At 36.1% G+C, this 18,615-nt stretch overlaps 1 protein-coding gene across 4 annotated transcripts in view; it reads right to left on the bottom strand.

Moving 5' to 3' along the window:
- The window catches only part of NALCN (sodium leak channel, non-selective), a 242,598-nt gene that overhangs the window by 197,896 nt on the left and 26,087 nt on the right, over nt 1-18,615 (bottom strand). For 3 of the 4 annotated variants that reach the window (XM_083883453.1, XM_083883452.1, XM_083883454.1), the window contains 3 exons: nt 14,424-14,507; nt 13,435-13,574; nt 12,536-12,664 (listed from right to left, as the gene is read on the bottom strand). In XM_083883453.1, the coding sequence (XP_083739579.1) occupies nt 12,536-12,664; nt 13,435-13,574; nt 14,424-14,507 (353 nt within the window). Of the gene's footprint in view, nt 1-9,667; nt 9,735-12,535; nt 12,665-13,434; nt 13,575-14,423; nt 14,508-18,615 lie in introns of those variants that run through there. The other variant, XM_083883455.1, reaches the window with a different exon arrangement.

The raw sequence follows: 18,615 nt of genomic DNA, 5'->3' as shown, positions 1-18,615 counted from the left end.
CTGGAGTCATTACAGGTTCCAGAGAATCCAGTAACTGTCATCCAAAATCACTAATGAAAGTGAAAGAAATTTCAGGTAGTACCTCTCTGTTTTCAGCACTACAGATTTGTTTAGGCATAACTCTTCCTCTGACATTTTATAATCTTAGCATTCTCAAGGGTCATTTTAAAATGTTACGTTTTACTTTTGGTCAAATTTAAATCTAAAGTCTCATGTACCATACTTTCAGAGCCATTTTCCTGTTTTTAATCCCACAACAAAATCTGTGCTATCTTTTAAACTGTAAGTGTGAAAACTTCATCCATATTTAATGTTTCTCATAATTGTATCTGTAATTATAACTATAAAGCTTTCACCTTTTCCTCGTAGCAGATTGTCTCTTATATCTATTCATTACTTTTATCACATTAAAAGATAAGATTGGGTGTGCTTAAGGACTCATGGCTTTACGAACAACATAAACACAAAGCTTAAGCTTTGGCAACATTCCATATTTTACATTTTAGCTTGGCAAACACAGCTTCTACTAATCAAGAATTAGTAACTGAGGAGAATATCAGACAGCATCTGCTAGAGATAATTATATTCAAATCAACAAGTCCAAATAACTGAGGGCATGTCTTCTATTAATTTTTAATAAATCTTGAAATAGCAGGGAAATTCCGGAAGAATGCTAATGTACCATTAATTTTTAAAGAACAAGCAACCCAACTGCTTAGCCTGACATCAAGCAAGACAAAAGAAAAAGCAAGCTGATAAAAAGTCTAATTGGTAAAGAGTAAAGAACATTAATGTAATAAATGGCAGCCAGAATGGATCTAGAGAAAATAATTCTCATCATAGTAACACGATTTTTATAAGATTACAGATTTGTCAAATAAAATTGCCTAGCTTGGACTTTGTAATGCAATTCATTCAGTAACACATGACTGAATAAAAAGTTGGCACTATATAATATCAATAAAGCACCAGCTAAATGGTCTGAAAACTGATTAACTGACATGTCAAAAAATACTTGCCAGTGAAATAATCACCGTGATCTACCAGAATCAATGAGGGAGAAACCTATAAAATTAAGAATAAGGATAGAACCATAAATAACAATAAGAACAAGGCATTATGACAAGTCATGAGAATTATTTGGTTAGCTTGATCAAACAAACCAAAATGTCCTTTAATACAGCCAAATGCAAAGTTATAAAGGCAGGATCACTGAAAGCAAATCTTATGGCTCACAGCCCATGGATTAAAAGGGATAACAAGAAGGAAATACTGTCACAGAATATAGGTGCCACATAAAAGTTTGAGATGAGGGGATATAACAAGCCATCCTCTCATACTGGTCCAAATAACATCATGGTAAAAAAGAAACTGCTTCCCCAGACTGTACACACAAAAGCAATAAAGAATTAATGTTCCTCTCTGTATGACAATCATAGAAATTATGATTAATATTACACATATATTTTTGATCACAGCTTAAGATTTGAAAAACTGAGGAAGTCATAAAAAAATAAAAATGACAACATTGAAGAACATGGTTTGCAGTAAAAGACTTAAAGAGGTAAATAATGTTAGTTTATTAAAAAACATACTGGTGCTTTAATTTTTGTAACTGGATTCACACAGAAAAAATACTAGGAATTAAGGTTCTGTGTAATCTGGCATAAAGAAGTATAATAAAAATAGAAAAGCTAACAGTCGAAGCCAGACATATTAAAATTATGAATCAGGAACATTTTAACAGTGAAATGGTTTTTGTAAAAAAAAAAAAAAATGTTCCCTTGCTTATGACTGTTCTGCAAACCAGTAAGAATAGATACACACCTGGGAGACACACTGGAGTTGGACAAGATATAAAGTTTCACAGAAGGGAAACAAATTGAAGTCTGACTAGATGATCCAATAGTTACTTTTAATTTTAAATTCAATACATAGATACTGTCATATTTTACTGCTGCTAATATATTTTCTTTCATTAATTTTTCCCAAAGGTAAATGATTTTTTTAATATCTTGTAATTCAGTTTAGATCTTTTATTCACTATTTAGCTGTTCACTTTCAGGCTTCAGTATTGGGGAATTTTTCACAATTTTGTAGGGTCTAAGTTGGAGTATGTGGATAGAACTTGGATATTCCTACTTTTTTTTGCCAATTTTACTAGAAGAAAATTATTTGCAACTTTATTCAATAAATTAAGAAAAGTAATGGTCTTATTCACTTTCTTCTCCTGCCTATATTCAGTAATAAGGCATCATTACATCAGACTGCCTATTACATGAGGCAGCAATATTGAGTAAAGCTGGGTTTGAGTTTGATTGTAGTATTTTTTCATTTCACATGTGACCTAAGTTAGGATCTAAAAATGTACCTTTGATGTCCCTTCAATTGCTACTCATTGCACAGGAATTTTGAACAGATTATATCATCAACCTTATCTCACACTTCAGGGTGCAAAAGTTCAAAGATCCAATACCTCTTCACTGAACTCCCAGAAAGAACCGCACAAGTAAAGACTGCAGCTCTGATGTCCCAACTACCCTACCTCATTTTAGGCAATGAAGACAGAGAGAGAGAGAGAAATACATGTCCAGAGGTTCAAGGTCAGTGGGTTCATCCACACTCCTGCGGCACCTTTCTCTCTCTGGCAGCCAGAGAGGAAATTCAGGGCATTTAGGTCCCTAGCACAGGTGCTAACATCAAAGTCAGATGATTCTGTCCTCATGGCAGATCACTTATGTTACACAAAGGCAGTAGTGTCATTGCCCAAATGAAAACAGGATAGTTGCAGCTACTCAACAAATTTGACACGCTATTGGTTTGATACGTTAGTGGCATTAGAAGAAATTAAATTCGACTTACTCATTCATTACCCTTCAAAGCAACAAAGTCACTGAAGTTCATCACAGAAAAATGAGTAAAAAAATAAACATATCCTATGGATAGTGCTGATATGTACATGCAGGCACTAGGAAAAAAAGCTCAAAAAGGAAAATTTCGGAAGTTCCAGTATGCATTTGTTTATAAAGTAGCATACACAAACAGTACTATTTTGAGATTTCATCAAATTACACATGACATAACAACTCTATGACGCCCCATTTTTGTAACTGCAACAATCAGTCATGATGGAGCTGAATTCAAATGGCAATTGCATGATATGTATGCTTATGCAAAACTTGTTTCAGAGGAATCAAAACCACATGAATTAATGGCATTTACACAATGAAGAAGGCTGTCACTCTAAGTGCTTAATATACAGGAAATAAACAGGAAGAGTTCAAATCTAGCTAGCTTGCATGAATCTGCATGTCACTGAGGTATATTAAATTAGAATGATTTACAAGTTGAAGTGATCTCATCCATATAGTACTATTATAATCCAATACAGTATTTATAGAATTTAAAAGAAAGAGTAAAAAACGCCCTCTCTTCTTGTTTAAATTGCAAAGTCATAAACTGAAATGTATGAAACAATCTAAGCTGAAGACTGTATCCAAGTTGATTTTAAAGTATGTTCAGAACCACTTCAAAAAACCCTAAGATTATCAGTATCAGACTTCTCTGGATGAAATACAGAAAAATATCATTTAAGGTGCTGTCTAACCCCTATGGGGAAAACACAAGGCCAATAATCTACACTGTAGATTCAAGTTCATCTGGGAATTACTTCCATCAAAGCTTACAAGCACTTTTGGATGCCTCAGAGTTAGCTACAACGACTGAGTGGGGAAGGTTGTCCTGATTATTTCTTTGGACCACTGCACTATGCAGTTTTATCTCACTAGATCTTTTCCTTAGGCACCAGACAGGGTGATCTTCAGCATGACAAAAAAAATACAGCCCTGAATTTAAATCTGAACTACACACGAAGCCAATTCCTTCCTAAAGGTTGTATTGCTAAGTGTCAAGACCACACAGAGGATGCCTCCATCAAATGCTTTTACACACACCAGTCACAAACATCTGTAGTGGCAGGAGATTTGACTAAGGCCGGCAGAAGGGGCTGCTACCACTGACCATCTAAGAAAAAAATTTCAACAATATCCAGCTAGCTCAAAGAAGAAACTATTTAGCATTTGGTGACTGGGCATCTGACTGGGCCCATCTGCCAAAGCTCTCTCTTTACCTGGGAGAAAGCAGCTTGATATATCCATTTGGTAGCATGGCTGGTACACAAAACAGGCAGGAAGACTTACTGCCAAAACTCAATTGCTGTTTTATCTGGTGAAAGGGCTTCTCTCTCAGGGCATTAAAAACAGAAGTATCATTAAAATATGCAGCTGCAGACGTACAGTAAGGTCAAATAACGTTTTCAGGGATCTAAAATATTGAGTTTCCTAGAGACTCAAATGTAAAATATCAAATTGGTCTAGCCTTCAAGCCTACAGCCTACCTCCTGCTCTAAAGAAAAATTAAATGAGGGATTGACAGTCTGTAACCACAGCTTTTTCCACAAATAGCAGCCGAAAAGCCCTTCTCATTAAACTGCAGGTAGAAGATGTACAATAAGTTGGTCTGGATTGTAGTTTTAATATTGCTGCTGGGCAATGGCCATGACAATCAAGAGAAGAGGCAGACAGCACAAAAGGCTAAGCTGTAACAGGTAATGATTCTTGTCCCTGCTGCCTTGGCTGGCGCTCCTAATAAGGAGAAGCCATGAGGATGCTAAGCCTTTATTTGAGGCAAGATGAAGATGAAGACAAGGAGCTAAAAGGAAGAAGGTGGCAGTGATATATGAATTTGTGAAGAAAACGGGTCAAATCACACATCAGTGAACCCAGCACAGCCTGCTACAACAGGGACAAAAGGGCAGCAAGTATTTTAGGCACTGGAAAAGAGCAAATGTGGTATGCATTTGTGTCAAGTACAAACAGTGTAGTTCACTGAGTATAAAGGCAGTTCTTCTCTACTAAGGAGTGATGTTGGATTTTGGGTCTTTTCTTGAAATTTATTAAAAACTCTTCTATCTTAGAGAGAGAGCAGGGGAGTGAGGGCCCAACTACATAACCAGCTGAAAAAGCAGTGATAGGGACAGGAGATGTATGTAAAGACTGAGCAGAAACATATTTTACATAACCGGAACACAAAAAATAATAATAGCACCTCTGATAGTAAAAAGCACATTTTGGGGGAGGTTTGGACCTTCCATGTGGGGTAGGATGAAAAATTAATTTGGAATTAATTCATGAATACACTTTCACCTAAGTTGGTACACAAAGGGAGAGAAAACAATAAAAACTTCAGGAAGCCACTCTCTCACTTTTGTCCTAATGTACAATAGCTCTGTATCCAATCCTCCTCACTTCCAATGTGTGCCCCTTTAAAAGAGATGTAGCAAAGGCAAATAGCTCTTCAGATTCCCAGGATAACAATACTTGACCTTTTGTTATGTCAAGAGGGACCACAATTACAGGAAAATAAGAAGGTTAAATACAAAGACTCAACAGGACATTAAATATAATTCTCTGCCCCAGTCTATTTCTACTTTTCCCAAGAGAAGTTCCCACAGCCCATTTTAAAGCTCCTCAGGAGTGAAAGTGGAAGCCTCTCTAAGAAATAGACAGGTGCAACTTTATCCCTACCACTGCAAAGTTTTTCCTAATATCCTATCTAACATGAAATTTTCATCCTGAAATTTCACACAGGTACTTATTATTCTAGTGTATTACAGAAAGAGAGACCAGATTCCTTTACTCTGTGCCAAAGTGCTTATCCACAGAAAACCTGTGATATGTCCACTGCTTTTTTAAAGTTAAAAAAAAACCTGCTGAACACTCTTTATCAGCTCTGCTCTCTTTCTGCATATATTTGTCCCCTTTAGATTCTCTCCCGACAATGCCTATATATTGTAAGATACTATAAACTTTACGTTTTTACAAGAGCACAGTACTACTGCTGATCTCTGTTCATCCATTATGCTTCTAAATCACTTTATGAAGAACTACCTTTTCCACATCACTCACTATGCTGTATTTGTACAGCTGTTTTTTCCTAAATGCTGTATATTGTCCCTGCTGCCTTTCATCCAACTTTACAGACCATATATTCAATTTTTCAAGACAATTTTCATTCTAACCTTGCTTTCCAAAACTTTTTCTTCCCAACTTCACATCATTCTCAGTGCAATAAGTGTATCCTATGTGTATGCAGGATGTTAATGAAACTCCAGAAAGCACATGGCAGACTTATGTGAATCCTCATTCTTTCTGTTCTGACATTAACAGCATCTCACAGAGCATGTTTTTTAAGCAGTTTTGGACCTATTCTATGATTATTTTCACCTTAACCATGTTTCTCCTGCCAACTTACAAAAATGTCCTGTGAGACTGCTACAAAGCCTTTCTAAACTAAAGAAATATGACATCTAATTCACATGGCTGTTATGCTGCCATAGGCAATTATATTTGTTTGACATGGTTTATACTTTAGAAATCCATATTAGCTCCTACTCACTCCCTTGTTTTCTTCCAACTGCTTACAAAATTTTTTGTTTGTTTATTCACCATAGAATTCTTTCAGGGAAAGAAGTTTACAGTATTCCTAACATGATTTCCTGGCTTTTCTTGTCCTGTCTCCTTCTTCCTTTTCTAAACTTCTTCTGTTTTCCTGCTTCCCACTCATCCTCCACATGTTCTCAGAACTAATAAAATAACTGAGATGATAGTTTCAGTCTGCTCACAAATATCCCAGGATGGATGAATATTCTAGCATTTCCCAGGCCTTACTGAACTGCATTAATCCAAAGGACTAGGAGAGGAATCAAATTTAGCCATCACATTCAGCTTCCAGAAAACAATATGAAACTGAAAGCAGTCACCTTGTTTTCAACAGTGTAAGAAATAGATTGCTCATGGAAAGATATCTGAAACATCATGGAAACAGCTCTCTTTTAAATTTTTTTCTCAGTATTCCTTATAAATGCTCGCACACATAGAAGTGACTTATTTTCACAGAATTTCAAGGTTAAATTAGATGTACTGCTCATTGATAAGTGCTATTTAACCTGTGAATGTCAGGAAATCTACAGCCTTCTCTATTAGTTGCCTGGCTTCCTCTTGCGTTATAAAGAACAGAACTCTCCTAGCTTCCTTTATATTTAAGAAATCAAACACTACCCAATCAACCCATCAGGCAGATTCAGTAGAGATCACTCTTGGGATTCCGTTTTTCTGGCGATGTCAGATTCCCTCAATTTTGTGATACACTGGAGGATATTCTGACTTCTGGCAGCCTGGAGTCCTGAAGGTTTCTGTGAAAAGCTCAGTACACACCAGGCCTTATTTCTGTACAGCAATTATCTGGTAAAAATGTTGTGGCTCAATATAAAACTTTCCCTAAAAAACTTTGCTTTTTTTTTCAGCAAACAGGAGATTTGCTAGTTATGTTATTTAAATTATTGTGTTTATAGTGAGCCAATTTCCCAATAATCCTTAAAATTCACTCCAGTTTACTCAAAAGGACCTTTTATTAAAAAAAAAAAATCTCTTAAAGATTGACAGGCGGAGAAGAAATTCAGTCAACTCTGATGTCTGCACTGAGACAGAGAATTGTGTAAACTCAAATGGCTCCAGATTTTAATACAGACATCATTACTGAGCCACCAGGAACTGAGGTAATTGGGTTCTCATCATTCTATCCTAGGCCATTTTTAAAACTGAGCTGGATAACCAAAACCCATGTAAAATCTGTGTTAAATGAATCAACAGTGTAATTATTTTGGGTAACTATCTGTATAACAATTCTAATAAAAAATAGGATTTGTGCTCAGAAATCACATGCCCCCTGAAAGTGATGAGAGCCCAACTCCTGAAGGCTCTTTCCCCTGGGCACCAATAGTGGTCACCACATCAGCCCTCTCATCCATTCTTCTGACATGATTTCATTTAAACTGAATTACTTCCCTTTTTTGAGTAATGCTGTATTTTAATTGGTTTTGGTTGAGGTTTAAACATCAGGCCTGGAAAAGTAAATTTTTTCCATATCTCTTGTCTCTGAGGAGTTTATACTAGGGACATGCTATCAGTAAGAGAGACTGTGAATAAATCCCAAAGACAATATTAAAGCAGATCTGGTTGTTCACTTAAATCAATAAATGAATGTGCTCTGTTAAAGTCTTAAAAACATTGATTTTTCAAACTTGGGCTTTCATTTCTTCCCTTCTTCAGAAACCTGATTACTCATTCTTATTTTCCCACTGCTGATGTAAGACAGTATCTCAAATTTCTTTTGTTCTTTTTAATTGTATTTATTTCCTCTATTAAATATTGTGGTGACCTTTAAGCTTCAGAGTTTTGAAGCTGTTTTCTGACATTTTCATGTCTGATCCATAGACAGATGGATGGATGGATGACCAGGAGCCTCTTAGATCTTTCCATTACTCAGTAATTATTTTTTTTATCTGTTTTCCTGGGGATCTCCTGCTTTAAACAAGAAACTTTGGAAAAAAGGATTTTAAATTGACTGCCAAGGTGACAAGGCAGACTGGTCTACAGAAATATTCAGCCTTTACCTTATCAAAAGTGTTAAAAAAAAAGGCACCTTAAAGAATGACTTTGGGAAAATAAATAGGTAAGTACTACAATTTATGATAGTTAGCTGTATTAGCTTTTTCTCTTTTGATTTGGCTTCCTCTCCTTTAGCTCCAGTGCAGAATGAGATTTACAAGAGGAAAATTTACTGTTGTGGAATACATATAAACCGATCATGCATTTTGGAATTATTATTGTGTAGTCAAACGTATTTTGGGAGTAAAAATAAAGAAATCATTAACTAGCTACAGCAATGATTTGGAAAAAAAATATCTCTCTGTACTGTGTGAAAGTACCTTTTGTATACTGGAGGTTACCAAGAGTAAATTACAATAGATCTGGGAACACAACTATTTTCACCTTATATTGTATATCTCTGAAATTAATCTCAGATATAACAACAACAACAAAAAACCCCTTTCAAACTGTATATAATATATAGATTTACCAAGATAATTGGATTATATATAGATTACATTTCAAACATTTCATCTTTTAAGCAACTAAAGAAGATCCACAAGATGGATATCCTCATAATACACCAATTCTTGACAGAAAAAGATATATTGGTTGTAGATATCACCAGGAAAAAGTTTTTACAGCATAGTCAAAAAAAGGTAAGTCATAATCATGAAGAAATAGAGTAATAAAATTGACTAAGAAGAAGACAATGTTCCCTATATGGAAGATGATGAAGGAAAAATGGACTTATCGAACAACAACAATAAACTTTTCAGCCTTTGTAAGCAAGTCAGATTCTGCTGATTTCTCAGACAGAATGAAAACTCAGACTGTGGTTAGCTCACTTCAGTATTTTTGTTTGTCAGAGTTAACATCAGAAAATGACTGAGGAGGTGGAGAGACAGGAGGTCAGGCAGTGTGGGCATTGAGAAGGATGGAAAGATAAAAGAACTTGCAGTAGTCAAAGAGGCAATAAGTGTCTGATGAGGATACCATGTCCTTTCAAATGAAAAAGAATAGGAAGATTTTAAGATACCATTTTCAAAAGAAACATGATTCCCTCAATAATAATTCATAAGGCAGTAATGTCAGAAATAGATGAAGTCTTGACCACAAAAATAAGATTTTACCCTTCCTGCTTGCCATGGAGTTCTGCATAACAAGAGGCAAATCACCTAAAATTAAAGTTCTCACAGGTGGTCTTTAATTGGATGCTTTTCATTTTTCTAATCTTGACTTGGGAGCCCGGGATCTGGTTTGAAAAAATACTGAAAATTTACATCTGTGGCTCATTAAAGACTGAAGTTATTTAAGGACAACTGCAGTCAACTTTGGCCACTCTCCATTGCCTGGAACTGAGCCACCTGAAACAGAGAGACAGACAGACTCAACCTCTGAGAGGAATGTTTAACCCTCATTATAAAATTGAGAAACTGAACCTCAAAGACAAAGGTAAAATTTGGCAAGGCAATTTTCATTCTTTTGTGCTGTATTACACCCAGCTAATAAATTTTCCTGGATTCAGAAGTGACATGTCCCCTTCTTTCTAACTATATTTTGGACCAATATCGTCCATATTGTCCTCCTTTTGCACCAGAACTGTTATTATTTCTTTATATTTATTTTCCTAGCCCATAGTGGGAATGATAAATTCTGAAGCTAACTCCAGGAAGGTCAGCCCTGACCCACATAAAAAAGGCATACCCTAACTCCAACCTGAGCTTCTGCACTGCATTCTTCAAAACTTAAAAAAGGAAAAAAGAGGTGTAAGTCTTCACAATATATAATGATGAGTCTTACAGACAAAAAGAGGGAATTAGTATTTTCAGAGTAGAAATGAGCAGTATGCCAAAACTGAGGTACACATCCACATGTCAACAACAAAGAAAAAAGTATGTTGTTCTTTGGAGGAGCACCATTCATCAGAATAATTGGGGGGAACACTTTCAGGAAAAAAAGTGGTGTCCAATGTAATTGTAGTGATTATACACAATCATGGGAGCCATTTAAAATTGTAAGTCCGGTCTGAAGATAGCAAAAGTGATTAACTGCTTGCTGAAGGTGCCTATCCCAAGTACCATAAAAGTAACTTAAATTAGATTTCTAATATTTTTACGGCTAAAAAAATATACTTGATGATATTGAAAGAAAAAGGAGTTAAGGCTAGATGTTTAACCTCAAGTCTAAATTTCCCTTAGTTCTGCATACTTGACTTTTCCAACTTTACCCCATTTAGCCAGGTTTTAAATTTTGTTTTATACACAGAATATTTGTCCCTTTTAAGGTTTTCCTGTAATCCAGCCTTTCAAAAAGTTTCTGTACACCATTTTTAAAAAAATAATAATGCCTTATTCAGAGAGCAACCCAACACATGTAGAAAAAATTAGCCAAGATTTTTATGGGCAGCCTTAAAGTTACAAACCTAAATTTCCATTTGGCAAACATTATTATGACACATTTCATCTTTTTCTGCTGATTTCAAGGAAAAGTTTTATTCAGTGACAAGCAATTACATGATGGCCAATCTTTCCTGCATTGTGTATTCCACTTCTTTTTTTAAACAACATTCTGTAACTCACAGAACTGCAGACCTTTTCATTAACACATGCAATTTCTAATGAAGAATTTTTTTCCCCATGTCTATAGGAAACTCAAAAAATCCATGCTATAAAGATTTTCTCTTAAAAAAGAGAGAAACGGTTAGAATGAAAGAACTTATGTGCATGACGTATGCAAAGATCAGCTCCGTATTTTACTATATTGTTTATTAAATAATTAGGAAAATGTCCCCAAGTAATTTTTTCTTTAATTTAACAAAATATGATATTTTGGCATTTGGTCTACCATATTCTTAAATAGTTTTTTTACTAACCTTTTTTGTATCTGCTGCTTCTAATTTTATATTTGATAGTTTTTAGGTTCTAGTTTAGAAAAAGCTTTAACACAGAGTTTTGCAATCATCAGACATTTTACTCAGCTCACTAGCAGATTAAGTGGTGTTTTGCTTTCTTACAATCCTTACTCTATTAATTTTATGTTCTAACAAATTCAATACAGGAATAAAAGGATCCAATTTTGACTAAAGCAAAGGCCACAACTCCAGAGCCAACATCTCCCTATCCAAAGGAACAGGATCCAAAAGAATAGGGACCAAACAAAGAAACAGATGTAATAGTCTCACAATGTAATGGTACTCAAGGACACAGTCAAGCCCTCAATTCAACAGGACAGGTAAGCATATTATCTGTGATTTTATGAGCCATTTCAGTGACTCAAGAGTCTACATTGTACTTTGAGATAATCTTGTGGTTAAGTACATGTTGAATCAAGAATGTGGTGTATACTCAATTACCAGCGTAAAATATTTATCATCAGTATTTTGCAGAGGCTGGGGGAAAAAAGGGTCTTTGAATCTGAGCATTAGGTCCCAGACAATTCTTAATTCAGAAAGGGCCTGAGATACTGGAAGACATTCCCAAGAGAGGTGGTGGATGCCCCATCCCTGGAAATATACAAAGTCAGGTTGGACAGGGCTCTGAGCAACTTGATGTAGTTGAAGAAGTCCCTGCTCATTGCAGGGAGGTTGGACAAGATGACCATTAAAGATCAAACTATTCTGTGATTCTATGATTCCAGGGCTTCTTTAGGTCTGGCCCCATAGAAAGACATTCTAGGAAAAGACAGAAGAGTACAAAAACTGATGAATCATCAGTGATCCAGGTCAGCCACAACTGGCAATGCTCTTCTTAAAAGTCCCCTCTGCTTTCCTCCTCTGTCACCTCCCTGCCCCACCCAACATACACAGTCACTCAGTCCCCTAAGTCCAACTGTAGCCTAATGCCACAATTTGTAATCTCTCTGTCACAGTTAAAATTTGTTTTTTTCATAATTGTTACTATTTTTGTTTCCTCAACTTGCCTTAGTGTATTTTGCTGGACTGCTTTTAATCTATTAAGTCCATTTTACATCTACTGATGCCAACTAAAATAAAACATATGCAATGAAAGAACAGGCCCACATCATTCCTGCACAGGAAAACTCACCCTGGCTGCGTGTCATCAGTCACACAATGGTATGTAAAAGTTCCAAACATCTGCACTCCCAGGATCCCATACAGGAGAAGAAAGAACAGAAGGAAAATTGAAACGCTCCATATTTGCTCTCCAGAACGCCTGGCAAAAAGATAAACAGGTCACTGAAAGCATAGGCAATATGACACCTCCTCTGAAGAGCTCTAGAAGAGAAAATATGCTCATGCAAAGAGAGCAGTATTTCATCCTCCAGGAAATTTGTCCTTAAAACTGTTCTCTTACTCTGTGCACAAATATAAAAGGGGGCTGTGATTTTCTCCTAAACCCCAAAGTTAGGGTAATTAAACCAGCTGAAAACTGCAAAGGATGGAACAAAAATACCCAAATAAAATGCATAAAATCTGGCTTTTGTAAAATAGTATTTAATGACTCATACAGACAAGATATGCAGATGAAATAAACTTGATACTGAATAAAGACCAAGCACACTTACATGTGTTTGTTTGCATCTCTGTATACGCAGCAATACATGCACACTCATACCTGGAATGGTCAAAGCATGTGCTCATGTACTCTTATTTATAAATACTACCCTACTAAGGGAATTCACCTTGATTATTAAATGGCCATATTAATGGGACAGAATGTACTGCTATTGGTTGAAAATTGCTGGCTACAGTTATTAGCAAAATACTTTCAAATTTATTTAAACATTTGAAAATTCAGATTGCTTTTTATAAAACTTGATGATTCCTTAAATATGGAAAATAGCACAAATTTTTTGGCTAGAACTAAAACTCGGGAGGAAAATGCCCATTAAGTATGAAGGGTCACTGATTGATTATGCAGTCAGTCTTCTCAGTCAAAACGGAAATAAGCTCTGTTATTTTTCAGACAACAGCCTTACTTACTTCAAGATATTTGTTATCCTAGTTCTTGGCAGCTCAAAACGAAAATATATTCGGAATGCTCGAATCATAATGAGTGGTCGTGGAATCCGTAACATGCCCCAAGGTGACATTTGGTCAACTATTTCAGCTATTTCAAACACCTACAAAGAAAAGAATCAGTAGTTTGTCTCGATGACCCTGTCCTGCAACTGTGTTCACTTCCAGCCTCTACTTAAAATACATATTTCAGCCAAGGCACAGAACAGAGAACCATTTCCTCAATACACTGACAGGTTATGCACTCAATAAAGAGTATTCAGCTGAATGATTGGGTGCAAATGTCTTGTTTTAACCCTTGTCTCTCACTCTTGGAAAGTAACTGCATGATTTAATGTTTGCTCAAAGTACTAAGAAAATGGAGGGGAAACCTGGCAATGCATAAAGCAGGTAATGTTGAGTTCTTATCAGTAATGATCAACCTTCATTCTGCACGTGTACAAGGTATACCAAAATTTCCCCTGTGTAAAAAGCAGAAAATTACAACGTGTCTTAAATTTGTCAGAAATTCGTAAGTGCCTAGCAGCAATCCCTACAGAACTTTTACAATCCTTATGCTTCTGTAAGCTTAATGTCAGAGTTTTCAACCTGGTCTTACCCAGAAAATCTTAAGTCACCATGGCACCCAACTAGACTCATTGGAAGGAAATGAGCACTACTGTCATGTGGAGTAAGAGAGAAATGCCTCTCTGAAGAATCTCTTTCTCCTTCTGACTGCACAGGGTTTATGTTAACAAACTTCTGTTTAAATAAGAAAAAATAATCAAGATAAATTCTACTACTAATGTAGATATGCTTCAATGTGCAATTATAAATCTATTGAATTCAGCATGGTATTTTAAAACAATTTGATCTGTGTAGAACTCTACTCCACAACTCACATTTATTTGATTGGGCCATGTATTTTTCACAATTAAGGAACTATTCATTGTAAAAGGAAGTGAAATGATTACCTGTAAAACCAGTGACACCCAAAGACAAAAGACCATGAATCCATCAAACACACACCAACGATCCTTTACGTAGGAGCTATCACCCTACAAGAAAGGAAAGCTAAGAGGTTAATTTTTGTTTATTGTCAGAATTTACAAATATCATAAACAAGAGTTTGTCTTTCCTGTGTGCTTTTAAAAGGCCACTTTTGAAAGATTCCAAAAGCCTAGTATCTGGATTAGAATATGCTGGAAACATATATACACATCATTTGCTTGAATAAATACTAACTTTATTCTTGTGCGATATTTCTGAGTTTGTGTCAAAAAGAACTTACAAAGACTTCACTGTAAATTAAAAAACACACAATAAATGAACACTGGACTTGTTTTTCTACTGTATTTCCCATTACAAAATACTTACACAGGAGTATCAGTGTAAAATGCTAGCAATCTAGTATTGTGCTAGTCAATTATTTCAGCATTTCAGTTTAGCTTCAGTTAAATCACTATCATTTTACATTCATTTCTTCATGAATTTTCAATAATTTTCCATGCTCTGGAGAAGCCTTCCTATTTCAAAAACATTTGATAGTAACCATTATAACAACATCAGAGCATGGTTTTGGTAACAGTGCAATCCAGAGATCACTCCTAAAAGGCAGCATGGAGAATTCTGCATCCAAGCTCAGTTTCTTTTATACTGCACTATTCTCAACCTCTGTTCCAATTTGCATGTTTCAATATCCTCATGTTTCACACCATTCCTGACAACGTGTGACACAGGCCCTCTATTGCAAGCTACAAAAACACTTCTTTGTTGGGCTGCAAATGCCTGACACTTCACTTTAAACACTGAAATGAAAAATATCTACATTAATTAGATAAGATTATGGCTGAGTGCTAGATAGTTTTGTGTACCACATGGAGCACAGAGGAAGTTGGGGAACAAATGCATGCAGAGAGATGAAGCTTGTTAAAAGGGAGACTAGACAAAAATACACCTAAGGAAAGTGGATATCCCATTCATGTAGAAACATATGCAGAGATAATGACAGTGCATCTCAGGGCACAGAATCACACCTTTTTAAATGAAGTTTCTCACAACAGATTTAATACAACCTTCCCTGCCTTATACAGTCTTGGGTCCTCTTAAATGATCTTCCAGGTGCAAATGATGAAGTTTGACATCCACTTTTCATGGTTATAACTGGGTAAAAATTATTATGGTGTCTCGAGAGTCTTGAAGCCATTGCTGGACTTTGATCTCATATGTGATTCTTGGCTTCATAAACATTTTTCTATATCTCAATTATATTAATTAAATTTTTTTAAGTCTCAGCATTTTCATTGATTCTAAAAGCACAGACAAAGATGTTTTGGTTTAATCTAACATTTTCAGTGACATGTACTATCCTAAAAATGATTTATCATTCCTTGGAGTAGGTGACAGCATGATATATTGTGTAAATAGAAAAAAAATGCTTTAAAAATTTATTTCAGTTGCAAAAATTCCTAAGAGTGGAAGCGAACTGTTAGGGAATTAGGAAAATACAGTGATTTTCTAATCAGAAATAGAGGACAGAGAACTTTGGCACTATTTTCAGACAAGAATTTTCTAACAAATCAGGATGTTAAAGTACTCAATTCATGAACTATGAAGAGGAAGACTGCAGATCAGGGAAACAACAGAACAGAAACTTTTGCATCATATTTTATTCTGTCCTTTCTGAAGGAAGTATATTTAGTTTCCCAAGTAAATTCTGAGCTGGTCAGTAACTCTTCACTTAGGACTGAGAGAACTCAGCTATTTAGTAGCTATGCCCAGTATCTGTGAAGCAGAAACATGTTATTTTCTCCACAGAGATCAGCTATTCACATTCTAAATCTCTCACTCTGGAACAAATCCCCAGTGAGATTTGTATCAACATGCAACTTGAGTCCTTCAATTGTGGCTCTGAACAAAAATGCTGATTGGTCTTTCTCTTGCTGAAGAACTCCTTGAAAATTACTTTTCTTCTCTTAAGCACCCTTTGTCTAAATAGAAAGTCTTCCCTGAGTTGTGCTATGCAGATATGAGCATGAACTTGGGCAGGAGTTCCTCTATTCACCCTCCTCTGAATAACCTACCAAGTTCTCACTGAAAGTGAAATCTTTTTTTAGAAACTGCCTTTTCTCTCCACAATGGGTGTGGTATGATTGAAGCAGCCTTGCTGTTTTCTCCTTACAAAGGAAGATGTCATGACCCTTTCCAGTCTTCTCACCAGTTAGACTGCTGCACCACCTCACTGCTCTCACTGTCACACCAGCCTGCTTCCACCCCAACATCCTCCCAGCCAGGGCAGCTTTCAGTGGATCACTCACAGAAACTCAGCGCACCTGAATTACATCTGAAGAAACTATTCCTTTTAGGGGAGCTCCTCACCCTCTCCACTTTACATGACGAGAGGCTTTGGCTAAATCCTATTTATGCTTGCCATTTGTCTGGAAGTGGATGTGGTGGGGAATCTTTAATGCTTTTATAATGTGTATTGACATGTTGGATGTTAGTTGCTGTTGGAAGCATTTTTAAGGCAGGATGCCATTCTGCTTATTGCAAAAATAAGCATATATGTGCTACTTCCATGAAAAATCTAATTCTGGCTAAACACAGGCTAGAACTTATATATTAATAGCAATGAACAGTGACTTTCATTCACATTTGAAAAAAAATCTTTGGGCTGAAATACCACACTCATGGTCAATGGCAGCTTTTAGACCTGAAAACAAATAAATGACATTTAAGTACCTCTGGTGACATCATACCTAAAATAGCTGGAGTATTGCAATGTGTTAACCCCACAACCTTTTTTCATTGTGTCTGCTGAAATCTGAGAATTATTGATGAAGTTTTATTTAGTGCTTTTTTTTCTGAATGCACTATTCCAGAACATGAAAGATTAGGACTGTAGACAAGAAACCTTGTGCAGAGACTAATCCAAACCTCTTAAAGTCATTAAATTTGCTGACTTCCTACTGCTTACATGGATAGTGGATTCTTGATGTGCACAGCAAGTCCTGAAAGCTTCTCCAGCAACATGATTTACAGCTTATCTAGACAACAAAATCATTTGTCACTCTCCAAAATAAAGCACCACAAGGTGCTGGAAGATACACTTTCTCAATTGTGCTGAGCACATGAAAAATAAAATGCCTATTGCCAATATTAGGTGTCTTGAACAATCGTTATACAAGCTCATTGCGGGAAAAAAAAAAAAAAAAAAGTAAGACCTAAAGCACTGAAAATGTGAGTCAGTACAAAATATAGAGAGAACCACAGACAGAACTAATAACACTTGAGGCAGTCAATCCATGAGGGCCATTACAGTTTAATTCACATGAGAAGGGAAGACTAGACAGACTGCAATTCTTTAATAAATGCTTATTTCATTATCAACCTTGCTGAAAACAAAATACTCTATGAAATTAACTCCCAAATTGCATAAAGCAGTCTGTTTGAAGATTGATTATGTCTGCTAATTTTCTCAAGAAATTTCAGTATCTCAGTGGTAAGGTTAGCTAGATGATAACACAGACATCCTCAAGGTCACTTCTGTCCTGCTTGTCTCATAACACCTCAGGAACACCTTGGGATGAACAGCAAATCCCTGCAAATCAACAGCCTCCTTTGCCTCCCGGCTTGCCTTCAGAAATTTTTGTTTCTCTTTCATCCCTGGCTACAACTAGTTCTCTCAACCCTTCCCTCCTGCCTCTTTCCAGCTGACTCTCGTCTGAAAGCCAAATAAAAGAAGTAATATGATATTTGCCCTGAATAATCAGATTTACCATCATTTGAAAGGAAGCCTGCAGTGTCGGATCTCTCATTAGAACTTTAGTCTCCCATGTTTCCTCACAGTCTCTGACAAACAGGATAGCTGAAAGAATGCAGAGAGACCAGCAAGCTCAGTAACAACGAGCTACTGTGCCATTCTGTCATGATCACTGAATCCTGCATGTGCTGGTAGTGGTAAACAAAGCACATCATCTGCTCTGGTACACCCTTCAGATCATCCTGTTGGCTACTTTGTAAAGCATTACAAACAAGCATTAAGATGTAGAGGCTGACATTTATGGAGTTTTAGGAGCAGCAAAAAAAAGCATAGGATGAAACAGAAGGAATAGAGGGAATAAGAATTTGGGAGTGTATTTTTTTTTTCCTCCAGATGCAGTGCTC

This window comes from Zosterops lateralis, assembly GCF_965231275.1.
Source record: "Zosterops lateralis genome assembly, chromosome: 2".
NCBI classification, from domain to species: Eukaryota; Metazoa; Chordata; class Aves; order Passeriformes; family Zosteropidae; genus Zosterops; species Zosterops lateralis.
This window is presented reverse-complemented; position numbering and strand designations above follow the sequence as displayed.